General features: G+C 42.6%; 1 protein-coding gene across 2 annotated transcripts in view; it reads left to right on the top strand.

Annotated features, from left to right (window-relative positions):
- hnf4a (hepatocyte nuclear factor 4, alpha) overlaps window positions 1-20,009 on the top strand; it is a 92,829-nt gene extending 72,820 nt beyond the window's left edge. Inside the window, exons 5-11 of one of the 2 annotated variants that reach the window (XM_070895038.1) lie at window positions 1,290-1,445; window positions 9,697-9,784; window positions 9,904-10,056; window positions 16,367-16,603; window positions 18,268-18,401; window positions 19,306-19,321; window positions 19,864-20,009. In XM_070895038.1, the coding sequence (XP_070751139.1) occupies window positions 1,290-1,445; window positions 9,697-9,784; window positions 9,904-10,056; window positions 16,367-16,603; window positions 18,268-18,401; window positions 19,306-19,321; window positions 19,864-20,009 (930 nt within the window). The remainder of the gene's footprint in view (window positions 1-1,289; window positions 1,446-9,696; window positions 9,785-9,903; window positions 10,057-16,366; window positions 16,604-18,267; window positions 18,402-19,305; window positions 19,322-19,863) is intronic. The other variant, XM_070895039.1, reaches the window with a different exon arrangement.
- Window positions 20,010-21,319: the final 1,310 nt, after the last annotated feature.

Genomic DNA, 21,319 nt, shown 5'->3' with positions numbered 1-21,319 from the left:
AGACCTTGGGAGGGGCCGAGTGGGATTGTCCACTTGCCATTTTAAGCTGAAGGCGCTTACAAACACGTCAGTTTTGTTTCTTGTGCTGGGCTCTGCCATAATGGAGGATGGGATGAAAATGACAATCCTTCCAACTGGTATTAGTCAATCAAAGGAATGCTGAACTTTAACTGAACTTCAACAGAACAATAAAAAGAAAAAAATACAAACAAAAGCAGTATAATTAAAAATCTAGTGTACTGTATTCGCTGTTCACTTTGTAGTGTCCTCTACATTGGGGAGACCAAAAGCAGACAAGGTGACTGATCCCCTCCTATTTCCACTGTGGCCTCTCTGTTTTTGGCCCCAAACACTGCTCCCACCAAGATCAATAACATTTCAGGAACAGTGGAGACAAATAAATCTTTAGTCTCAACAACCATCCTGGGGCACAAGTCCAGTGCTGGAGGTACAATGGAGGCAGGAATTCTGGTGGAATCTGAAAATGTTAAGTCTCCGCTCAGAATCCTGTCTAACAATGTGCGCAGAAGCCGATGATAGGTGGAATTATTGTCTGTCCAAAACGCGGTCCCTGATTGCAGAGTGGGGCCAATGACAGGAATTTGTTGAGCGATCTGGACGCTTGGTTGAACCTGGCTCAACAGCGAAAGTGAAACCCACCTGGGGGTCCTGTCTTGGATCCTGGTCTGGACTCCCATCAAAATTCCAGCTGCATAATTTTATCAACCCCTTAAAAGGGAATGAATTGAGCTGAATTTAAAGAAGTGTCTTAACCAGTGGCACCAGCTGGTGCACAAGTAGTTTTTCCACGCTCCCTCCTCCGGGACCAAAGATTGGGAGAATGCCTGCTTGTAATTAACAACCAATAATGAAATTGCAAGAACACACAACTTGCAAATATATTATTTCTGAGAATGTGATTGTATTTGCAGATTCTGATAGAGAAAACAGACATTCTCTTTTTTTCCATTAAATGATTTTCACCCCCTGTATTACTTTAAAACCTTGGAATCTGGATATTCCATAATTTGGACTAAGTTGTCTTCTGACAATCATTTGGATATTTCTATTAATTCCATTTAAAACTTCCCATTTAAGCAACCTGAAGTAAGGGATGATGGCTGTTGCTTGGGGTTGACTATTGACAAGGTAACCAGAGAGTTTTTTTACAGGAAATAACGCAAATTAATTTCAATGTATTAGGGATAAATTTTGTTCATCCAAAAGAAAATGAATAAATTGCGTTCCGAATTTCAAATGACCATTTACTGTCTGTGGTTTTATTGCAGATCACCTCTCCTGTTTCAGTTATAAACGGTGACATCAGGTCTAAAAAGATTGCAGTGATAAGTGACGTATGTGAGTCCATGAAACAGCAGCTTCTGGTCCTGGTAGAGTGGGCCAAGTATATCCCAGCTTTCTGTGAGCTACCACTAGATGACCAGGTTTGTAACAATTTTGTTTTCATTCAGTTGTATGGAGACCTTTTAGTAAAATTTAAAAAATGCCACAGCTGAACAATGTTACGCTGGTGGTAATAGATTTCTGCACTACTTTATAGAAGGTTATCAGTAGGTAACCGTTATCATTGTTGTTGCTAAATTAAGTTAATCTAGGGGTTAAGTCATGACAGGAGAGCGCGAACACATGTCATGCGCCTCCTGTGTTACGGGGGAACTCAGGGATGCTTCCAGTGTCCCTGACGACTACATGTGTGGGAAGTGTGTCCTGCTGCAGCTCCTGACAGATCGCATTGCGGCACCGGAGCTGCGGGTGGATTCAGTCTGGACCATCCACGATGCTGAGGATGCCGTGAATAGCACGTTTAGTGAGTTGGTCATACCGCAGGTAAAGGTTACACAGACAGATAGGGGATGGGTGACCAACAGGAAGAGCAGTGGAAGGAAAGTAGTGCAGAGTTCCCCTGCGGTCATCCCCCTCCAAAACAGATACACCATTTTGGGTACTGCTGGGGGGGATGACTCATCAGGGGAGGGCAGCAGCAGCCAAGTTCATGGCACCATGGGTGGCTCTGCTGCACAGGAGAGCAGGAAAAAGAGTGGGAGAGCTACAGTGGTAGGGGATTCTATTGTAAGGGGAATAGATAGACGTTTCTGCGGCCGCAATCGAGTCTCCAGGATGGTATGTTGCCTCCCTGGTGCAAGAGTCAAGGATGTCTCAGAGCGGTTGCAGGACATTTTGGAGGGGAAGGGTGCATATAGTTGTTGTGGTGCATATAGTTACCAACAATATAGGTAAAAAATGGGATGAGGTCCTACCAGGTGAATTTAGGGAGCTCAAGATTGCTACCAGTGCCACGTACTAGTCAGAGTAGGAATCGCAGGATAACTCAGATGAATGCATGGCTTGAGGAGTGGTGCAGAAGGGAGGGATTCAAATTTCTGGGACATTGGAAGCGGTCCTGGGGGAGGTGGGACCAGTACAAACCGGATGGTCTGCACCTGGGCAGGACTGGAACCAATGTCCTAGGGGGAGTGTTTGCTAGTGCTGTTGGGGAGGAGTTAAACTAATATGGCAGGGGGATGGGAACCTATTCAGGGAGACAGAGGGAAGTAGAATGGGGGCAGAAGCAAAAGATAGAAAGAAGAAAAGTAAAAGTGGAGGGCAGAGAAACCCAAGGCAAAAATCAAAAAGGGCCACATTACAGCAAAATTGTAAAGGAGCAAAGTGTGTTAAAAAGACAAGCCTGAAGGCTCTGTGCCTCAATGCGAGGAGTATTCGTAATAAGGTGGACAAATTAACTGCACAGGTAGCAATTAATGAATATGATATAATTGGCATCACGGAGACATGGCTCCAGGGTGACCAAGGCTGGGAACTTGACATCCAGGGGTATACAACATTCAGGAAGGATAGACAGAATGGAAAAGGAGGTGGGGTAGCGTTGCTGGTTAAAGAGGAAATTAACGCAATAGTAAGGAAGGACATTAGCTTGGATGATGTGGAATCGGTATGGTGCAGCTGCGGAATACCAAAGGGCAGAAAACGCTAGTGGGAGCTGTGTACAGACCACTAAACAAGAAATTAGGGATGCATACAATAAAGGTACAACAGTTATCATGGGCGACTTGAATCTACATATAGATTGGGCTAACCAAAACTGGTAGCAATACGTTGGGGGAGGATTTCCTGGAGTGTATTAGGGATGGTTTTCTAGACCAATATGTCGAGGAACCAACTAGAGGGCTGGCCATCCTAGATTGGGGGATGTATAATGAGAAAGGACTAATTAGCAATCTTGTTGTGCGAGACCCCTTGGGGAAGAGTGACCATAATATGATAGAATTCTTTATTAAGATGGAGAGTGACTAGGGTCCTGAACTTAAGGAAAGGTAACTTCGATGGTATGAGACGTGAATTGGCTAGAGTAGACTGGCAAATGTTACTTAAAGGGTTGACGGTGGATAGGCAATGGCAAACATTTAAAGATTACATGGATGAACTTCAACAATTATACATCCCTGTCTGGAGTAAAAATAAAACGGGGAAGGTGGCTTAATCGTGGCTAACAAGGGAAATTAAGGATAGTGTTAAATCCAAGGAAGAGGCATATAAATTGGCCAGAAAAAGCAGGAAATCCTTATTAGGCGGGAAATTGTGTTAGGGAAATTAATGGGATTGAAGGCCAATAAATCCCCAGGGCCTGATAGATTGCATCCCAGAGTACTTAAGGAAGTGCCCCTAGGAATAGTGGATGCATTGGTGATCATTTTCCAACAGTCTATCGACTCTGCATCAGTTCCTTTGGACTGGAGGGTAGCTAATGTAACACCACTTTTTAAAAAAGGAGGGAAAGAGAAAACGGGTAATTATAGACCAGTTAGCCTGACATAAGTAGTGGGGAAAATGTTTGAATCAATTATTAAAGATGAAATAGCAGCGCATTTGGAAAGCAGTGACAGGATCGGTCCAAGTCAGCATGGATTTATGAAAGGGAAATCATGCTTGACAAATCTTCTGGAATTTTTTGAGGATGTAGCTAGTAAAGTGGACAAGGGAGAACCAGTGGATGTGGTGTATTTGGACTTTCAAAAGGCTCTTGACTAGGTCCCACACAAGAGATTGGTGTGCAAAATTAAAGCACATGGCATTGGGAGTAATGTACTGGCATGGATAGAGAACTGGTTGGCAGACAGGAAGCAGAGAGTCGGGATAAATGGGTCCTTTTCAGAATGGTAGGCAGTGACTAGTTGGGTGCTGCAAGACTCAGTGCTGGGACCCCAGCTATTTACAATATATATTAATGATTTAGATGAAGGAATTGAGTGTAATATCTCCAAGTTTGCAGATGACACTAGCTGGGTGGCAGTGTGAGCTGTGAGGAGGACACTAAGAGGCTGCAGGGTGACTTGGACAGGTTAGGTGAATGGGCAAATGCATGGCAGATGCAGTATAATGTGGATAAATGTGAGGTTATCCCTTTTGAGGGCAAAAATATTATCCGAATGGTGGCAAATTAGGAAAAGGGGAGGTGCAACTAGACCTGGGTGTCATGGTACATCAGTCATTGAAAGTTGGCAAGCAGGTACAGCAGGCGGTGAAGAAGGCAAATGGTATGCTGGCCTACATAGCTAGGGGATTTGAGTATAGGAGCAGGGAGTTCTTACTTCAGTTGTGCATGGCCTTGGTGAGGCCTCACCTGGAATATTGTGTTCAGTTTTGGTCTCCTAATCTGAGGAAGGACATTTTTGCTATTGAGGGAGTGCAGCGAAGGTTCACCAGACTGATTCCCGGGATGGCAGGACTGACATGTGAGGAGAGACTGGATCGACTGGGCCTGTATTCACTTGAGTTTTGAAGGATGAGAGGGGATCTCATACACACATATAAAATTCTGATGGACTGGACAGGTTAGATGCAGGAAGAATTTCCCGATGTTGGGAAAGTCCAGAACCAGAGGACACAGTCTAAGGATAAGGGGTAAGCCATTTAGGACTGAGATGAGGAGAAACTTCTTCACTCAGAGAGTTGTTAACCTGTGGAATTCCCTATCGCAGAGAGTTGTTGATGCCAGTTCATTGGATATTTTCAAGAGGGAGTTAGATATGACCCTTATGGCTAAAGGCATCAAGTGGTATGGAGAGAAAGCAGGAAAGAGGTACAGAGGTGAATGATCAGCCATGATCTTATTGAATGTGGTGCAGGCTTGAAGGGCAGTTTGGCCTACTCCTGCACCTATTTTCTATGTTTCTATGTTAGTAGAAACCTAACTTTCATCATCCAAAGGCTCATATTAGGCAAAGCAGCATCAATACATAACTTCACTTAAAAGCCATGCCCACCAAATCCAGATTGGCTGATTAGGTTTAATTTATGAAAAGTGGCAGAACTCCCTTTTCTGTGACAAATGCAAAGTTGAACTGACAAAATAAATGGCGTGGAGTGAAGTTTTATCCCAGACTTTGAGCTGGGTTCAGTCCAGGCCAGACTTATATGGAAAACAGAACTGAGAGGTATTTTTCAACCCCAATAATATATGTTTTAAACTATAAAATTCATTATTTGGTCCAGTAATGTGGTTCATTGATGTAACAATTACCTGAACAATGGCACAGCAAGCTGCTGATTCACTAATCTGATTTCCCAAAACTGCAGGAGGAGATGAATTTCCACACGGGTTCTCCCTCTGGTCTATTGTAACTTCAACAGAAGAGCCTTGGAAACCCTGGAAAAATGGTGTTTCTGGAGTTTCCACGGCACCACAAATAAAAGTAGGCACAGGAGAAGCTGGGGTGGAATGCATTATTGTAGTGAGGAAAGAAAAATCTGAGGCCAACTGAATCCACATCGCTCTCTCAGGTTTTATCGCGGACCTTAAAAGACGAGGATTTGCAGAGGCTTTGGGATACCTCATGGATGGGGAATTGATGCATGCTATAGTACAACCTAGCGAGGGGGAGAAATTTATAATTATATTAAAAAGATGAGGGCAATATTTATTTTAATTAATGGAAAGTAAAAATCGAGCAAGGTGTAAAGTTGGCAGATGATCCGATCTGATCAGTTTCCCACCAGGCAAATTAGATTCAAATTACCTGCTTAGGAATCCCAATAACTTTGAACCACTGGACTCCTTGGCCCTCCAGTGCACTCGCAGGGATACCAAAGCACCAAAGGGCAGAATAGAGCATCACCTGCAGATCAAGGCCAGGGTCCTGAGATTTAAGGTGTGGAATTTTCTTAATTGCAAAGCAGACCCCTTACAAAGGAAGCTACAGGGGCACATTTATCCTCTTTTTAGCAGGAGGGAGTTGGGCAGGAGTGGTTGTTGGTGCCCTTCCCCTGCAGACCGGGCACAGTGCACCACATATTGTAGCCTCCAGAAGTATATGGCCACCTGAGATATGTCCAAAGAGGTGCAGCTGGCTTCTATTAGAATGTAAAATAGGGAACCTCCCCATACCCCGCAAAGTCCACCGGTGTCAGAAAAGGAGGTTCCAGCCAAGCACCATGACCAAGTTCACAGGAACATGGATTTTCAGAGCCACTATAGATTCATCGTCCTACCAAAGCAAATTTCTACCTGAAAATTTATCACTGTAAAATCCCTACCTTGTCTCAACTACAATCTTGTCTTGAATATCACCAGAAGTTACTGCATTTGAATATGGACTTAAAATAGATTGAAAATTATGATAAAGCTACAGTGTATGCCTGATGTTTATTAACTGTGTGGTCTAATAAATTAGAGCTGACATGATCTGATGGACTAAAAATTTGATCCCTTTCCTTCCTTTCCTCTCTCTCCCTCTCAGTGCTGAGTTCCCAAATTCATTCACATTTTTTGTGAGGAAATGCTAATTGAACCCTGGACTATTATCTCACACCTACAAGCTAGTGGTTGCAGAGTAGCATTGGTAGAGGCCTAGGCAGGGAAGTTTCCCCACGAGCTTTCCAGACCAAGAAATGGCATGTGTAGTGTGAAGCAAGCTGAAGATGGATGAAATAACCAAAAGGAAAGTTTAAAAAAATTAAAATGCAGCCTCAGGTAATACTAAATCTGTCAATTGTGCTATTAATATAAAACTCACTGCGAAAGCAAAACTAGCCTCATTGGCATTCTGCCTTAGAGTAAATATTTAAGCATTTGATTGTTGTACACAACATTGTTACCAATTTAACATTACATTTTATACAATTGTGAGAAACATTAACACTGGACAAATAAAGTAGTAAGTCACTCATTGTTAAGCATATGATTTGTTGAACACCTCAGCATTTCCGTTCCAAGGAACTAGCTAACGCCAGTTTTATGAAATTTATTTTACCTTTTCAGAAAGAGCACCTGGCCAGAAGCCTCACTTCCAACAGTTTCAGTAATAAGTTAGACTTTGTCCTGTACTTTCAGGGCTGTACTCTAGAAATACCTGAAGTTAGGCCATGACACAGGATTTTCCAGATGTCTGTCTTTTTAAAATTTCTCTCTGTCTTATTGGTGCTCATATCTACAATAAGCTAAAACACAGTCAAAGGACCATGGACTTCCCTGTAACTTCCTACTTCAATGTTTAGCTGATAGGTAGCTCCATTCCCACAACAATGAACAGACAGATTTATTTTGTTTCTCCTACTCAGCAAATTTGGTCAAATATGTTGTGCTGTAATTCATATCAACCCAGCAGGCCCGACACCACCAAACCCCAGTGCCACATCTAAACCAATGACCGTGCTTCGCCAAAACTGAAGCTGATGCAACTTCAAAGGAAGGGTTTGAATTATTCAGTGAAAGGGGAAATCAGTCTTTTACAAAAACATCTGAATAGAGATGATTAAGGCATAATTGCAACCATGTTAGGTGCACTTGAATGCGCAGCTTATATTATGCCCAGTTTCTAAATGGGATGCCATTACTGCACTGTTAAACATCCTAACTGATGCTGTGTGAAAGGAGTATATTAAAACAGGTGCTGAAAAAAACTTGCAAAATGAAAAGCCATGTTGAGTGAACACAATGATTTTGTCACTGCTTAAGCATAATCCTGCATCAGCTCATGCACCACTCAGCAGAACCATTTAAACCATAGATCAAATTGAAAGTCTTTTGGGTGGAGAGAACACTGGGAAGAAGCTCAAATCGGAACAGATTGTGCTGCAACAGATGCTCTATCTGTTCCCAAGGAGCCAAAGTGGCGGAGTTTCAGCACAGGCTGTTCTAAGAGCTAATCCTGCAGCGATAAAGACTTTTTAATTTGTGCACTTTTAACAGAAAGTTAGATTTAGTGTAGACTGGCATTTGTGTATTAGTCTGTGAATCCGTACCATGCCACCCCACCATTCTTTCATTGGAATAGATCTTTTTAGCAACAAGTTTCACTGGCTCAAATTTGCCCAGGAGTTGCTCCGTTTTTTTTGGAGCAACTTAATTTTTCTGGAGTATCTTAAAAATCCCCGTTTTGCACATTCAATTTGCGCCAGTGTAAGTGAGTTAGTTAGGATTTTTTAGATTCATTTTTTTTTTCAAAAGGGGGCGTTACACCTGTTTTGGCCATTTAGGCCACTTTGGACAACTAATAGTTACTCCAAACGAACTTAGGCCAGCCTATGTGGCCACTTGTGGCCGCACAGAAAACCCATGTGGAGAATTAAGAAAGCAGCGCAGGTAGGTACATCTGAGACCATTCGGCCAGAGATAGAGGCCTCTACTTCCACTGGGTATTTCACTATAGAGATAGATATTCCAGCAGCAGTTTCTGGTCAGCTATGGTGTATAGCCGTTCAGCTCATGAGCATTAGCCTTGATTATATGCTCAAATTCTGGAATTATTTGGTAATTTTGTACTATGGGCTAACAGTAAACAAGAACTGGATTGAAACTATCCAAAATTATTTCACTTAGGAACCTTGGACTTTCCTCCCATCCATCTGAGCTTGTTTTGAACATAATGTGAGACCTAAAAGACAGTGTTCTACCCCACTCAACCAGGCTACTCAGCCTGGGATAGGGGCGGGATGCATCGGGTCCCATGCTGCAGCATGCACACAGAGGCTGGGGGCAGGAGCTACTCCGCATGCGCGCACACTCCAACACGTATGTGGAGAGTTGCCGGCACTGTTTCTGACACAGGGTCCTACCTGCACCCCTAGTCGACTGTACCAGGGAGAGGCAACACAGCGGCCAGAATCAGGAGAGATTTTTTCGGCGCCATTTTCAGCCCATAAAGTTGGCGCATTTCTGGTGAGTGTGCCGAAAAAAGGGGTGGCCCAAATTTGAGCCCACTGTCATAGAAACATAGGAGCAAGGTTAGGCCATTGAGCCCCTTGAATCTGTTCTGCATTCAATTAGATCATGACTGATCCATACCTCAGCTCCATTTACCCGCCTTTTCTCTATATTTCTTGATTCATTTACCTGGCAAATATTTGTCAATCTCAGCCTTGAAAATCTCGATTAACCCCACATTCACAGCCTTTTGGGGAGAAAGTTCTCGATTTCCACTACTATTTGTGCAAAAAAGTACTTTTTGATTTCACTCCTAAATGGCCTCGCTCTAATTTTAAGATGCCTAGCTTAAGTACCTTGTGAGTCAAAGACTATAAAATAGTCCCAGATGTTACATGTACTCAAGGGGGCTAATGAGATATTCAGTAGCAAGGTTCACTTATTTTTATAATAATCAGCAATGCTGTTTATTAGGGATACAGGGTGATTAATAGTCATGTGTGTTCTTTGAGTAGGTTGCTTTATTGCGAGCCCATGCTGGGGAGCACCTACTGCTTGGAGTTGCAAAGCGTTCCATGATGTACAAAGATGCTCTGCTCTTGGGTAAAATCATTATTTTTATTGACTTTGCTCCAATTGTTCATTTTTTTAAAATTCCTTTATTAAACTAAAAAAAATGTTTGATCAAAATGTTAGTGAAATAACCCTTTTTTTCTCTAAAGGAAATGACTATATCATTCCACGCAATTGTCCGGAGCTGGAAATAAACCGTGTAGCAACTAGAATTCTAGATGAACTGGTTCAGACATTTCAGGAGCTTCAGATAGATGACAATGAATATGCCTGCTTAAAAGCAATTGTTTTCTTTGATCCAGGTAGGCAACAGACACATGAAACAAAATTAATTGTGACAACATTACAGTCTTTTGTATAGATATATAGATATAAAGCAGAGCTGGTCTCCAGTCGTCTTGGTTAATCCTTGCCACTGGACCAAGACCTAGTTCTGTCAAGCCCGTGTGGTGGCTGGTGTGCAACGGCACATTAAAAAAAATCCACACACAGGCATCTTCCACCCCTCAAGATTTAGTTCGGGACCTGGAATTTTAGGTCCTTCATTGAAATGCCTGTGAACTTCTTGACGTGGAAGCAAGTCATCCTCGATTCGAGGGACTGCCTATGATTATATAGAATGGCAATAACAGAGTTTTTAAAAACTCTGCATATACAATAATGGACATTTGAAAATGATATTCAGCTGATTTCATAAACTGAGAGAGTGACAGCTGAGTGCTCCCCAGGGTAACATTAGAGCCTTGAAAGTACTCCCATGTAGCCACTCGCTTTCTATGTGTGCTGTGTAGTTCATAGTGTTTTTTTCCCCATTTTGGGTCTTTTGTCAGTGTGGTATGATGGCATGTGCTGATGGTCAGTGTGTTCCATGCTATGGATGCACAGTGACGTTTACACTGAAGCGTTAATGATTATAAGACAGTCGATGGATGCAATGTTATAAAATGATAATCCATAGCTGATTATTGGGTCAGTAAATATTATATTCATGTAATCAGCAAATATAAAACAATGAAATGTTTACTATGAACTTGGCAATTCCCCTAAAACAGAATCCAAAAAATCCTAAACCTTTCCATGTGGCCTAATGGGTAAAGGCAGTGCCCAATATAATACTGACATATACAGACCAGAACTGAAACTTTCAACCCACCGGCTGGGAAATGGTATATGGGGGTGTCAGTTGAGCGTGAGGCTGTTCCCACCACAGGTACAGCGGGATTCTGTCAGAGACTGGCCACAGATTTTCAGGTCATAATCAATCATTTATTTAAAAAATAATTATTGAGTGTTCTTCCTAATATTTGTTGGTGATGCTGACTATAGAAGACAATGAAAGGATAACCCAGAACAATAATGGCTGAGATCCTGATGACGCATGTGATATATAACAATAATAGGTTCTGTTTGTGAAAGAATTTCCCAGGAAACATTTCACATATTGTAAGATATATTATAACGCAACAGAAGAATCCAGACAAATGTTTAACATTTAAAATAATGGGATTCCTTTGGGATTCCTTGGAGAGATTAGATGTGACAACATATTTACATTGGCTAGATTCTAGTTCATAGCTGAACAATTAACAGATCAGTATTTACAATGCTGAATATAGAAGCATAAATGCCAAGCTAAACACCTCAAAGAACTGTTCCTCATCACAGTAAAACTAAGAATGTTTGTACCAATGATAATTTGCCATAGCATCCTGAAGCTGACTTTTTCATACAAGATGGTCACAGTCATCAGCTGTTTAATGTAACATTTTCACAGGTCAGTGTTTATGGCCAATGTATTAATTGCAAATAGTGCCAAACACATTTTGCTCTAAAAGATAATATTAGAAAAACTTTAATGCTATAAAACTATCTTCCCCTCTTTCCATCTGGACCACAAACCATTCCCAACTGAATGGGAAGGCAGGAAGTGCATAAGAGGAGCATTTGTTGACAAGTTCTCCAATTTCCATTTAATCTTTACTTCTTGAACTTTCTAGATGGCTCAGCAAGTATATCCAGTGAATAATTGAGCCATACACAGCACGATGATTACAAGTTCCATCCCTGGTCTTTGCTGGTTAGTTGATCTCAGTTGGGACAGTGTAGGGATGCTATAATTTCCCTCAGTCAGATTATGTTCCTGATCATTATCCAGTGACCTTGGCTGGAGTGACTTGTGTGGACTTCGATTGAGGAAGACTTGGGTTTGGCTTTGATAACTGCCCATAGCTGAATAGCCAGCCAACACTCAATGGTTGATACATGATGAATGGACATTAAGTGAGGTACCAGAGGGCGACTGGCATCTATGGAACCATACCCCAGCATAGACTCAGGGCCTCGAGAAGAAGGCAGGAAAGAAAACTGGGAAGAAAATGGAAAAAAACATTGCTGTGTGCACTGATATAAGTCACGTCACTCTAATGCCACAGAAATGCAGCACAAATCTCCAACTAAATCAAGCTCGAGGCTAGAAATTTCCTCAGAGCTGCTCTCACTCTGCCACCGTGACTTCGCCGCAAGTGCAGTGGAAACCATGTTTATGTGTATAAACTGGCCAAGTTACAGTGGTGAAGCAGGAGCAGCTCTGAGGAAATTTCCAGCCTTAGGTTCTTCATGGTTTTTTTTTAGAAATTAAAGTTTCTGAACTTAATTTAGAATATATGCTTTTAGCCAATTGTGATATTTGTCTATGTTCTAAACACATAGCAACTTACTTTAGATTTAAGATCTTGATGGGAAAACATCAGCCAGGGAAATTAAATACAACAAGCTGCAAAAGATCTCTTCCAATCATTTTTGACCTTTTTCGGGATTCTTTAAGTATCAGTGTTCATACTGTTTGCCTGCAGTGATGTGCTTTACTTTAGCTTTGTTTATGCATTCCCGGCCACCTGCAGTCTGACCCAGGTTCCACAGACAGCACATAATGCAGAGACAATAGACTCATGAACATGTGGCTGGAAAATTGGTGTAGGAGGGAGGGCTTTAAATTCTTGAGGCATTGGGACCGCATCTGGGGGAGATGGGACCTGTACAAATCAGACGGGTTGCACCTCAACAGCGCCGCGACCAATATCCTCGCGGGGAGTTTTGCTACTGCTGTTGGGGAGAGTTTAAATTAGCTTGGCAGGGGGATGGGAACCTGAGAACGAATTCAAAAGGGAAGGAAGTACAGCAGAAGTTGGACAGCAAGAATCTAGAAAGTGAATCTGTAAGACAGAGGAAACAGGGCTTAGTATGTAATAAGCAAGGAAATCTTCCTGTGCTGAATGGTATATACTTTAATGCAAGGAATATAGCGAATAAAGCGGATGAGCTAAGAGCACAGGTAGACACTTGGGAGTATGACATTATAGCCGTTACAGAAACATGGCTGAAAGCGGGGCAGGTTTGGCAGATTAATATTCCTAGCGACAGGATTTTTAGACAAGATAGAGAGGGGGGTAAAAGTGGGGGTGGGGAGGTTGCGGTACTAATTAAAGAAACTATTACAGCAGTGAGAAGGGATGATATGTTACAGGGATCATTAACTGAGGCCATATGGGTCAAATTGAAAAATAAAAAAGGGGCGATCACACTGCTGGGAGTGTATTATAGACCCCAAAACAGTGGGAGGGAGATAGAGGAGCAAATATGTAAGCAAATTGTTGTGAAGTCTAAAAACCATAGGGTAGTAATAGTAGGGGATTTTAACTATCCAAATATTGATTGGGACAAATTTAGTGTGAAGGGTATAGAGGGTGCGGAATTCTTGAAATGCATTCAAGAGAACTTTTTTAGTCAGTATGTAGCAAGCCCAACACGAGAGGGGGCAGTCTTGCATTTAGTTTTGGGGAATGAAGCTGGGCAAGTTGAAGGGGTATTAGTGGGGGAGCATTTGGGTGCCAGTGACCATAATTCAGTCAGATTCAAGTTGGTTATGGGTAAGGACAAGAATAGGCCTGGAATAAAAGTTCCGAATTGGGAAAAAACTAATTTTGCTAAGTTAACGAGTGATTTGGCCATAGTGGACTGGAAACAGCTACTTCTGGGTAAATCGGTGTGGAACAGTGGAAGGCATTCAAGGAGGAGATCCGAAAGGTTCAGGCCAAACATGTGCCCTTAAAGAAAAAGCTGGAAAAATAATTCGAGAGCCCCCTGTATGTCTAGGGACTTACAGGGGAGGATTAAGAAAAAAAGGGATGCTTATGTCACACATTAACGGCTAAATACTTTAGAATCTTTAGAGGAATATAGAAAGATAAGAGGTAAAATAAGAGGAATGCTAAGAGAGAGCACGAGAAATTCTTGGCCAGTAAAATTAAGGAAAACCCTAAGAATGTTCGATAAATATATTAAGAGTAAGAGAGTAACTAAGGAAAGGGTAGGGGCTATTAGAGACCATGAGGGTAATCTTTGTGAGGAAGCGGAAGATGTTGGTAGGGTTCTTAACGAATACTTTGCATCTGTTTTCACAAAGGAAAGAGGTAATGCAGATACTGCTATAGAGGAGGAGTGTGATATTCTGGATGAAATAAATATAGTGAGAGAGGAAGTATTAAGGGGTTTAGCAGCCATGAAAGTCCCCAGGCCCAGATGAAATGCATCCCAGGTTGTTGGGCGAAGTAAAAGAGGAAATAGCAGAGGCCTTGACCATCATTTTCCAGTCCTCTTTGGATATGGGCATGGTGCCGGAGGATTGGAGGACTGCTAATGTAGTACCCTTATTTAAGAAGGGAAAAAGGGACAGACCGAGTAATTACAGGCCTGTCCGCCTAATGTCAGTGGTGGGAAAATTATTGGATAAAATCCTGAAAGACAGGATAAATCTGCATTTGGATAGGTAAGAATTAATTAGGGACAGTCAGCAAGGATTTGTTAAGGGAAGATCGTGTTTGACTAACCTGATTGAATTTTTTGAGGAGGTAACCAAGAGGGTCGATGAGGGTAGTGCATACGATGTAGTATATATGGGCTTTAGCAAGGCATGGTAGACTGGTCATGAAGGTTAAAGCCCAAGGGATTCAGGGCAAAGTGGCAAGTTGGATCCAAAATTGGCTTGGAGGTAGGAAGCAAAGGGTAATGATGGATGGATGTTTTTGTGACTGGAAGGATGTTTCCAGTGGAGTTCTGCAGGGCTCAATACTGGGTCCCTTGCTTTTTGTGGTATATATCAACGATTTAGATTTGAATATAGGAAGTATGATTAAGAAGTTTGCAGACGACACTAAAATTGGCTGTGTGGTTGATAATGAAGAGGAAAGTCATGGGCACAGGTGGATATCAATCTACTGGTCAGGTGGGCAGAGCAGTGGCAAATGGAATTTAATTCAGAGAAGTGTGAGGTGATGCACTTTGGGAGTGCTAATAAGGAAAGGGTATACACATTAAGTGGTAGGCCACTTAATAGTGTAGATGAACAAAGGGACCTTGGAGTGCTTGTCCACAGATCCCTGAAAATAAGGTGGTTAAGAAGGCATACGGAATTCTTGCCTTTATTGGCCAAGGCATAGAATATAAGAGCAGGGAGGTTATGCTTAAATTGTATAGTACTTTGGTTAGGCCACAGCTGGAGTATTGCGTGCAGTTCCGGTCGCCGTGTTGTAGGAAGAACGTGATTGCACTAGAGAGGGTGCAGAGGAGATTTACTAGGATGCTGCCTGAAATGGAGAATCTTAGTTATGAGGACAGATTGGATAGCTGGGATTTGTTCTCATTGGAACAGAGGAGGTTGAGAGGAGACCTCATTGAGGTGTACAAAATATTGAAGGGCCTGGACATTTCAATTGGTGGAGGGGGCTATTACGAGGGGGCATAGTTTTAAGGTGGTTGGTGGAAGGTTTAGATGGATTTGGGGGTGTGGGGGGGGGCTTCTTTACGCAGAGAATTGTGGGGATCTGGAACTCGCTGCCTGGAAGAGTGGTGGATGCAGAAATCCCCATTGCTTTTAAGAGATGGTTCGATAGGCACTTAAAATGCCGTAACCTGCAGGGTTATGGACCTAGAGCTGGTAATTGGGATTAGACTAGACAACCTTTTGTTGGTCGGCGCAGATATAATGGTAAGTACTGCAGGGAATAGAATACGGCCAGGGTGATCTCCTGGACTAGGTGCGATCACCAGGATGGGTCGGAGAGGAATTTTCCCAGATTTTTTCTCCCAAATTTGGCCTGGGTTTTTATCTGGTTTTTACCTCTCCCAGGAGATCACATGGCTCCAGTTGGGGTGGAGTATAGATGTTTTTAGTATAAGGGGTGTTGCAGTGGTGTGGGGCGGACTAGTTGGGCTGGGTGCTCTTTGCCTTTCCGTTATTGTTCATGGGTTTGTATGTAACCTTTAGGGCTGCTGACGGAGGGCCGTGTGGCTCTTTATCAGCTGCCGCGGACACGATGGGCCGAAATGGCCTCCTTCTGCGCTGTAAATTTCTATGTTTCTATGTTTCTATAATCACATTGTGCTCATGCAATTATCTTGAAACAAATAAAATGTATTTTAATAAATGTCAACATTGAGGAGGATAAATTAAGTTTATAAATCAAACTTCTCTCTCCTTTGTATTAGCGAATTCAAGGCAAGGAAATAGTGTGGGATAATGCAGCTTTAAAATGATGAACTAATTTGTATCCGTAGATGCCAAAGGACTCAGTAACCCAGCCAAAATCAAACGCATGCGGTTCCAGGTACAGGTCAGTTTGGAGGACTATATTAATGACCGACAGTATGACTCTCGGGGTCGATTTGGAGAGCTGCTGCTACTACTACCCACTCTACAGAGTATCACATGGCAAATGATAGAGCAAATCCAGTTCGTCAAACTCTTTGGAATGGCTAAAATTGACAACCTGCTTCAAGAGATGCTTCTAGGAGGTGAGGAACAATTTTAAAGAAAATATATCATTGAGATTGACCCAGTACAGTGTAATATAAAACCCATGTTAAAGATGAGGACAAGATTTGAATTTGACACACCTCTTTAAATGGTGGTTTCAGCAGGAGCTGCTCACTGCCCTAGTCCCTCCTTCAGCTGGAGGCCATAGACCACACCACAGCCTCTTTCAGTGCCAGTCCATTATCAGATAGCAGTAGGGTTGCTTATCGTATCACACTTTTGTCAGATTGCCCCTCTCAACTCCTATTTGAAAGTGTCGTATTCTGGCATAATGAACCATCCAGCTACTCACCAAATTTGTTCCAACAATGAAAGGCTTTCCTAAATTTTGTATCATGCTAAATGTTATGCTAAGTCAGGGGTGCTCTGTAGCCTGTGCAGCTTCTAATGTACTTGAAGTGTCATGTAGTGCAGTAGCGGGAACTTTCATTATATTATTAAATTATCCATGGCCAGTGTGAAAGCATTGCTTCGATAACTGAAGCTTAGCAGCAACATAGACCTACCTGTAAGCATCAATGGGCTGTTTCAGATCTTGCTCTCAATCGGTGGAATTCAGTACATGTTGTAAAATTTAAAAAGAATGTTTAAAATGAAAGAGACAAACAAATGTGAAAACGTAAAATTGCAGCCATTTCTGAACATATTACAATTTTTTTTTAAAACACCGTTTCCAATGGTCGATTTCCACAAAAGGAGGATTCTATTCATGTGAGCCCAGCATCTACTCCTGGGAAAAGTGGTAGTTTGTTTGGTTAACAGACCTTCTGGCAAATCCCTGCACAGGAAGAATGTTTTCCTGGGCCAGAATTAACAGAAAAAAAGGATCGAAGGGACACAAGGTGCAGTGAGATTTTGAACAGAGATCTATGTAGCACAACAATTAGCCCGAAACTGGAAGCTAAAGATTGCAGGTCAGTTTTTGCAATTAAAAATAGTCAAAGAAAGATAATACTAAAAAGTAATGTCAGACCATGATGGGGACAGAGCCCATGATTTATTTATTATTTTCCTGTTTTTTTGGAGGAGAGAAGGGACTGTTGCTCTATATATTCAATTGCATCATCTTGCCAAGTGGTTTGTGGTCCGACTTCAAGAAAAATTGGAGAGGTGTTCATGAGGGTAGATATGAAAGAAATGATATCCAGTTTAGATCACATGGGAATCTCACTGTTATACCTCTGGATTATGATATAATACAGTTAGATATTGGGTAGTACAGGCATCCCCCTAAACTCGAGCCTCAGATAACTAACAGGGGCGATTAGCACTGCTGTAACTGAGCAAATATTTATGGCAGATCCTAAACTGGTAACAAGGGCCCTTTATTGTGTTTACAATTTATGCTTTTTTTCTCCAATACACGCACAATTATGGAACTGATGTCTTCCAGTTCAATATTTAATACAATGATAGAATCCAAGGGGATGAATTTCCACGGGGGGTTTCCTGATCACCCACCATAACATCGGTGAAAGAACCATCGCATCCTCAGAAAATCAGCGTAAACACTGCTTATGCCATTTTTTTGGAATTTCTGCAGCTCCTTCGTTGAAATTCTGCAGATAATCGGGAAAAGTCCCACAAAAGTTCCCCTTCTTAGCCTTTTTTTTCAGAATCTCAAGTATCCTTTGTGTTTCAGGTACTGCAAATGAGACGCCACATACACACCATTCACTACATCCTCATCTGGTCCAAGAGCACTTGGCAAGTAATGTGATAGTGGCCAGCACAATGCCTGCTCCAGTACACAATGGGCAGATCTGTAAGTATTCAGTAATGTCAACCAAAAGTAGAAATTACTGCTGGTGTCACTGTAGAATAGCTTTTCTTTCATACAGTACAAGAACTTTCATTGTATGTTTTAATGTCAGATTTTGTCGACTTTGTTTTTGATTTTGTCATAAACCATTTTCCAACAGAAAGGGTAGATTGACAACTTGTACCTATGCCTCTGTTAATATTGCTCTATCAGTAACCACTACAAGATGCATAAGAGCAGCCTAGATTGATCAGACTTCTAAATGTTCCCTCTCACAATGATGAAAAGCACCCAACCTCTGCCTAAAACTTTGAATAATAGCCCAGCTAAGACTGTAATTGCCACTATACCGCGAATTATGGCTTGATCTGCGGCTAGACCAAGGACATGGGACTCCTGGCATAGGACCCTTACCTTGCTGACCTTGTAAGAGCTACAGAGGCCTAATTTCAGGCCCTTACTGCACACTTGCACTGGAAGTATAGTGGGAGTGTGCCATAAAGGGCCATTGATTTTCAGGTCCTATGTGTTTAACAGGATTCATAGTATTGTTTTATTTATAATTACTGTGAGTTTAAGGAGGTGAAATTTCCCCCTGCCTGAAATAAGGCACACACATCCTGTTTAAATGGTTTTCACCGTAGCTGAGGTCGCCTCTTGAGCGAAATTCCGCTCTTTGTTGTTTTTTAAAATTCAGATCCGGAAGTCGCTCTTAATGCAGTAACTACACGAGATGGGCGGATATGCGGCAGTGGCAACACCTGAGGGATGAAGTTGGGGCTGTGCAGAGTGACCGCTGCGATGATGTCATCACGACGCCGCGTCACCAAGGCTCTCCCCTTCACTTAAAGGGGAGAGCCTCCGCGATTTTAAAACTTCAGCCCACTGGGTCACCAGGGAGGGTTTTGGCCGGGCCAGCGGCCTGGCACCCAAGATGGGGTGCCAGGCTGCCTGTTGGTGACCCGGCCAAACCCGGGGGCATAATTGTCGGGCCCGACATGGCAGACGGCTGACAAAAAAAAGCATGGCGGAAGCAGCTATAGGTCCTCCCCTTTAAGGGAAGCCACACCGCCATTGCAGAAGCCCACAGCCTCACTAGTCCATCAGGAAAAAACAGGTTTTAGCACCGCCGGACAGGCTGAAGATTTTCAGAGGAGAATGTCACCGTCGTGGGGGGAGGGGTTTAGATCGATGGCGTGCATGGTGCTGACGCACTTAACACGGATCGGCAGCAGCGGAGCGGTAGTGGATCGGGGCGCCACCGGAAAACCTCGGAAGGGCAATTGGGCTATCAGCGGCCATTCCACGAAAAGTCAGCGGCCACTCCACTCCGCAGCGTAGCCGCCGATTTGCAGTGGTAACAGACCTTAAGGAGAGGGGAAATTTCCCAAAAGTTTTCAGTATGTATCTTTTATTGCGTGTTTTTTTTTGAAGAATTAACAATTTCTTTTGCTTCCTTTATATATATATATACCACAGCCACGCCTGAAACTCCATTACCTTCTCCGCCTGGGGGTTCTGCGTCAGAGCCATACAAACTGGTAGCAGGCTCTGTAGTTACAGCATCAAAACCACCAACATCCGTTCCTCAACAAACCATTCCAAAACAAGAGGCTATTTAGCATCTTACCCTCACATACGGGAAGCATCTAAGAGGAAACGTAATAACTAAATAGATTTTCCACATGTAAAGGACTACATTATGAGAACACTGTTTTAATAAGAAGAACAATGTTCCATTTTAATAGACGACGCAGATGAATCCAAAGTTAAGCAAAAGGTTAATGTTAAGATATGTGTTTAACCGACTGTCATAGTTATACTGTCTCCATAAGTATCCAAGAGATTGCTGTTCAGTGTGAAAAAGTTGGCTCAATTCATTTAATGAGTGGGATTTAGTAAATATAACAGAAATCAGTTCCTGCATCTTAAGGGTTGATTTTAACGCTGCCTGCGCGACGGGTAAAGCATGAGTGGGGGGTTATGATGGTGGAATTTAAGATGGTGGAGGGGTCACGCCAAGTTCTGGATCCTCCCCGCCCATATCTTAACTCACCTGAGAACAGACACTGGAGAGCAGCCCGCCACAGGCAGTCAGGGGCCTACTTCACATTCAAAGGTCGCGGCCCGATGATGCCATCAGCATTGCAACACCAATTTAATTTAAAAATTCAAGAGGGCTACCTGGGGCCAAACCCAACAGCAGGGTGGAGTCAGCGGATGGCCTGGTTAAGTTTTTAAATTTACTTTTCTGAGGATTCCTTTTGGGCCTCCAAGGCATAAAAGCAGTTCCTGTGCCTTCCCCTACCAGCCTTACCTCTCCCACCCAGCATCAGGATCTCCTGTAAAAACTTCCCCCCCCCCAACACTAACTTCATGCCAGGGATCATTCCCTTGGGTCCCTGGTATCCTCGGGTCCCATCCCCATTTCTGCTCCTGACCGCCGACCCTGATGTCACTCCCGCCGGTCTCGGGCACGAGCCAGTGCTGCAGCATTCGAATGTTAAAATGGCTTGAGTATCATGCTGAACTCACCGTGGGGGCCTCTGTTCTGCCCCGCATTGCGTCCACCCCGAACGCGCCGTGTTAAAATTGACCCTTTAGTGTTTGAAGTGAATAAAGTATCTGTTCTTGTCATGTTTAAAACATTCTGAGTATCTGGCGTGTAGTCAGACAGCGCAACTAGATATGAACTAGATTTCAACATGAGCTCAGGGTGAATTTGTAATGTTTTGACTCTGAGTACTGCTTCTTATCTTCAGTGGAGAACTGCTCACCACCTTAACTTTTAGCAAGTTTAATATTTATGATTTTGTAGTATTTGGGATTTTTCTATTAATTCAGTTTCTTTCTCCTTTCCCTTCATTTGTTATTAGTGTATGTTCCTGTTCCATATTTTTAGATTCTCTTTTGTACAATTTCAATAGTTAAA

The sequence above is a fragment of the Pristiophorus japonicus genome, chromosome 12, assembly GCF_044704955.1.
Source record: "Pristiophorus japonicus isolate sPriJap1 chromosome 12, sPriJap1.hap1, whole genome shotgun sequence".
NCBI lineage: Eukaryota > Metazoa > Chordata > Chondrichthyes > Pristiophoridae > Pristiophorus > Pristiophorus japonicus.
The sequence above is the reverse complement of the archived record's forward strand: the minus strand, read 5'-3'. Positions and strand labels throughout refer to the sequence as shown.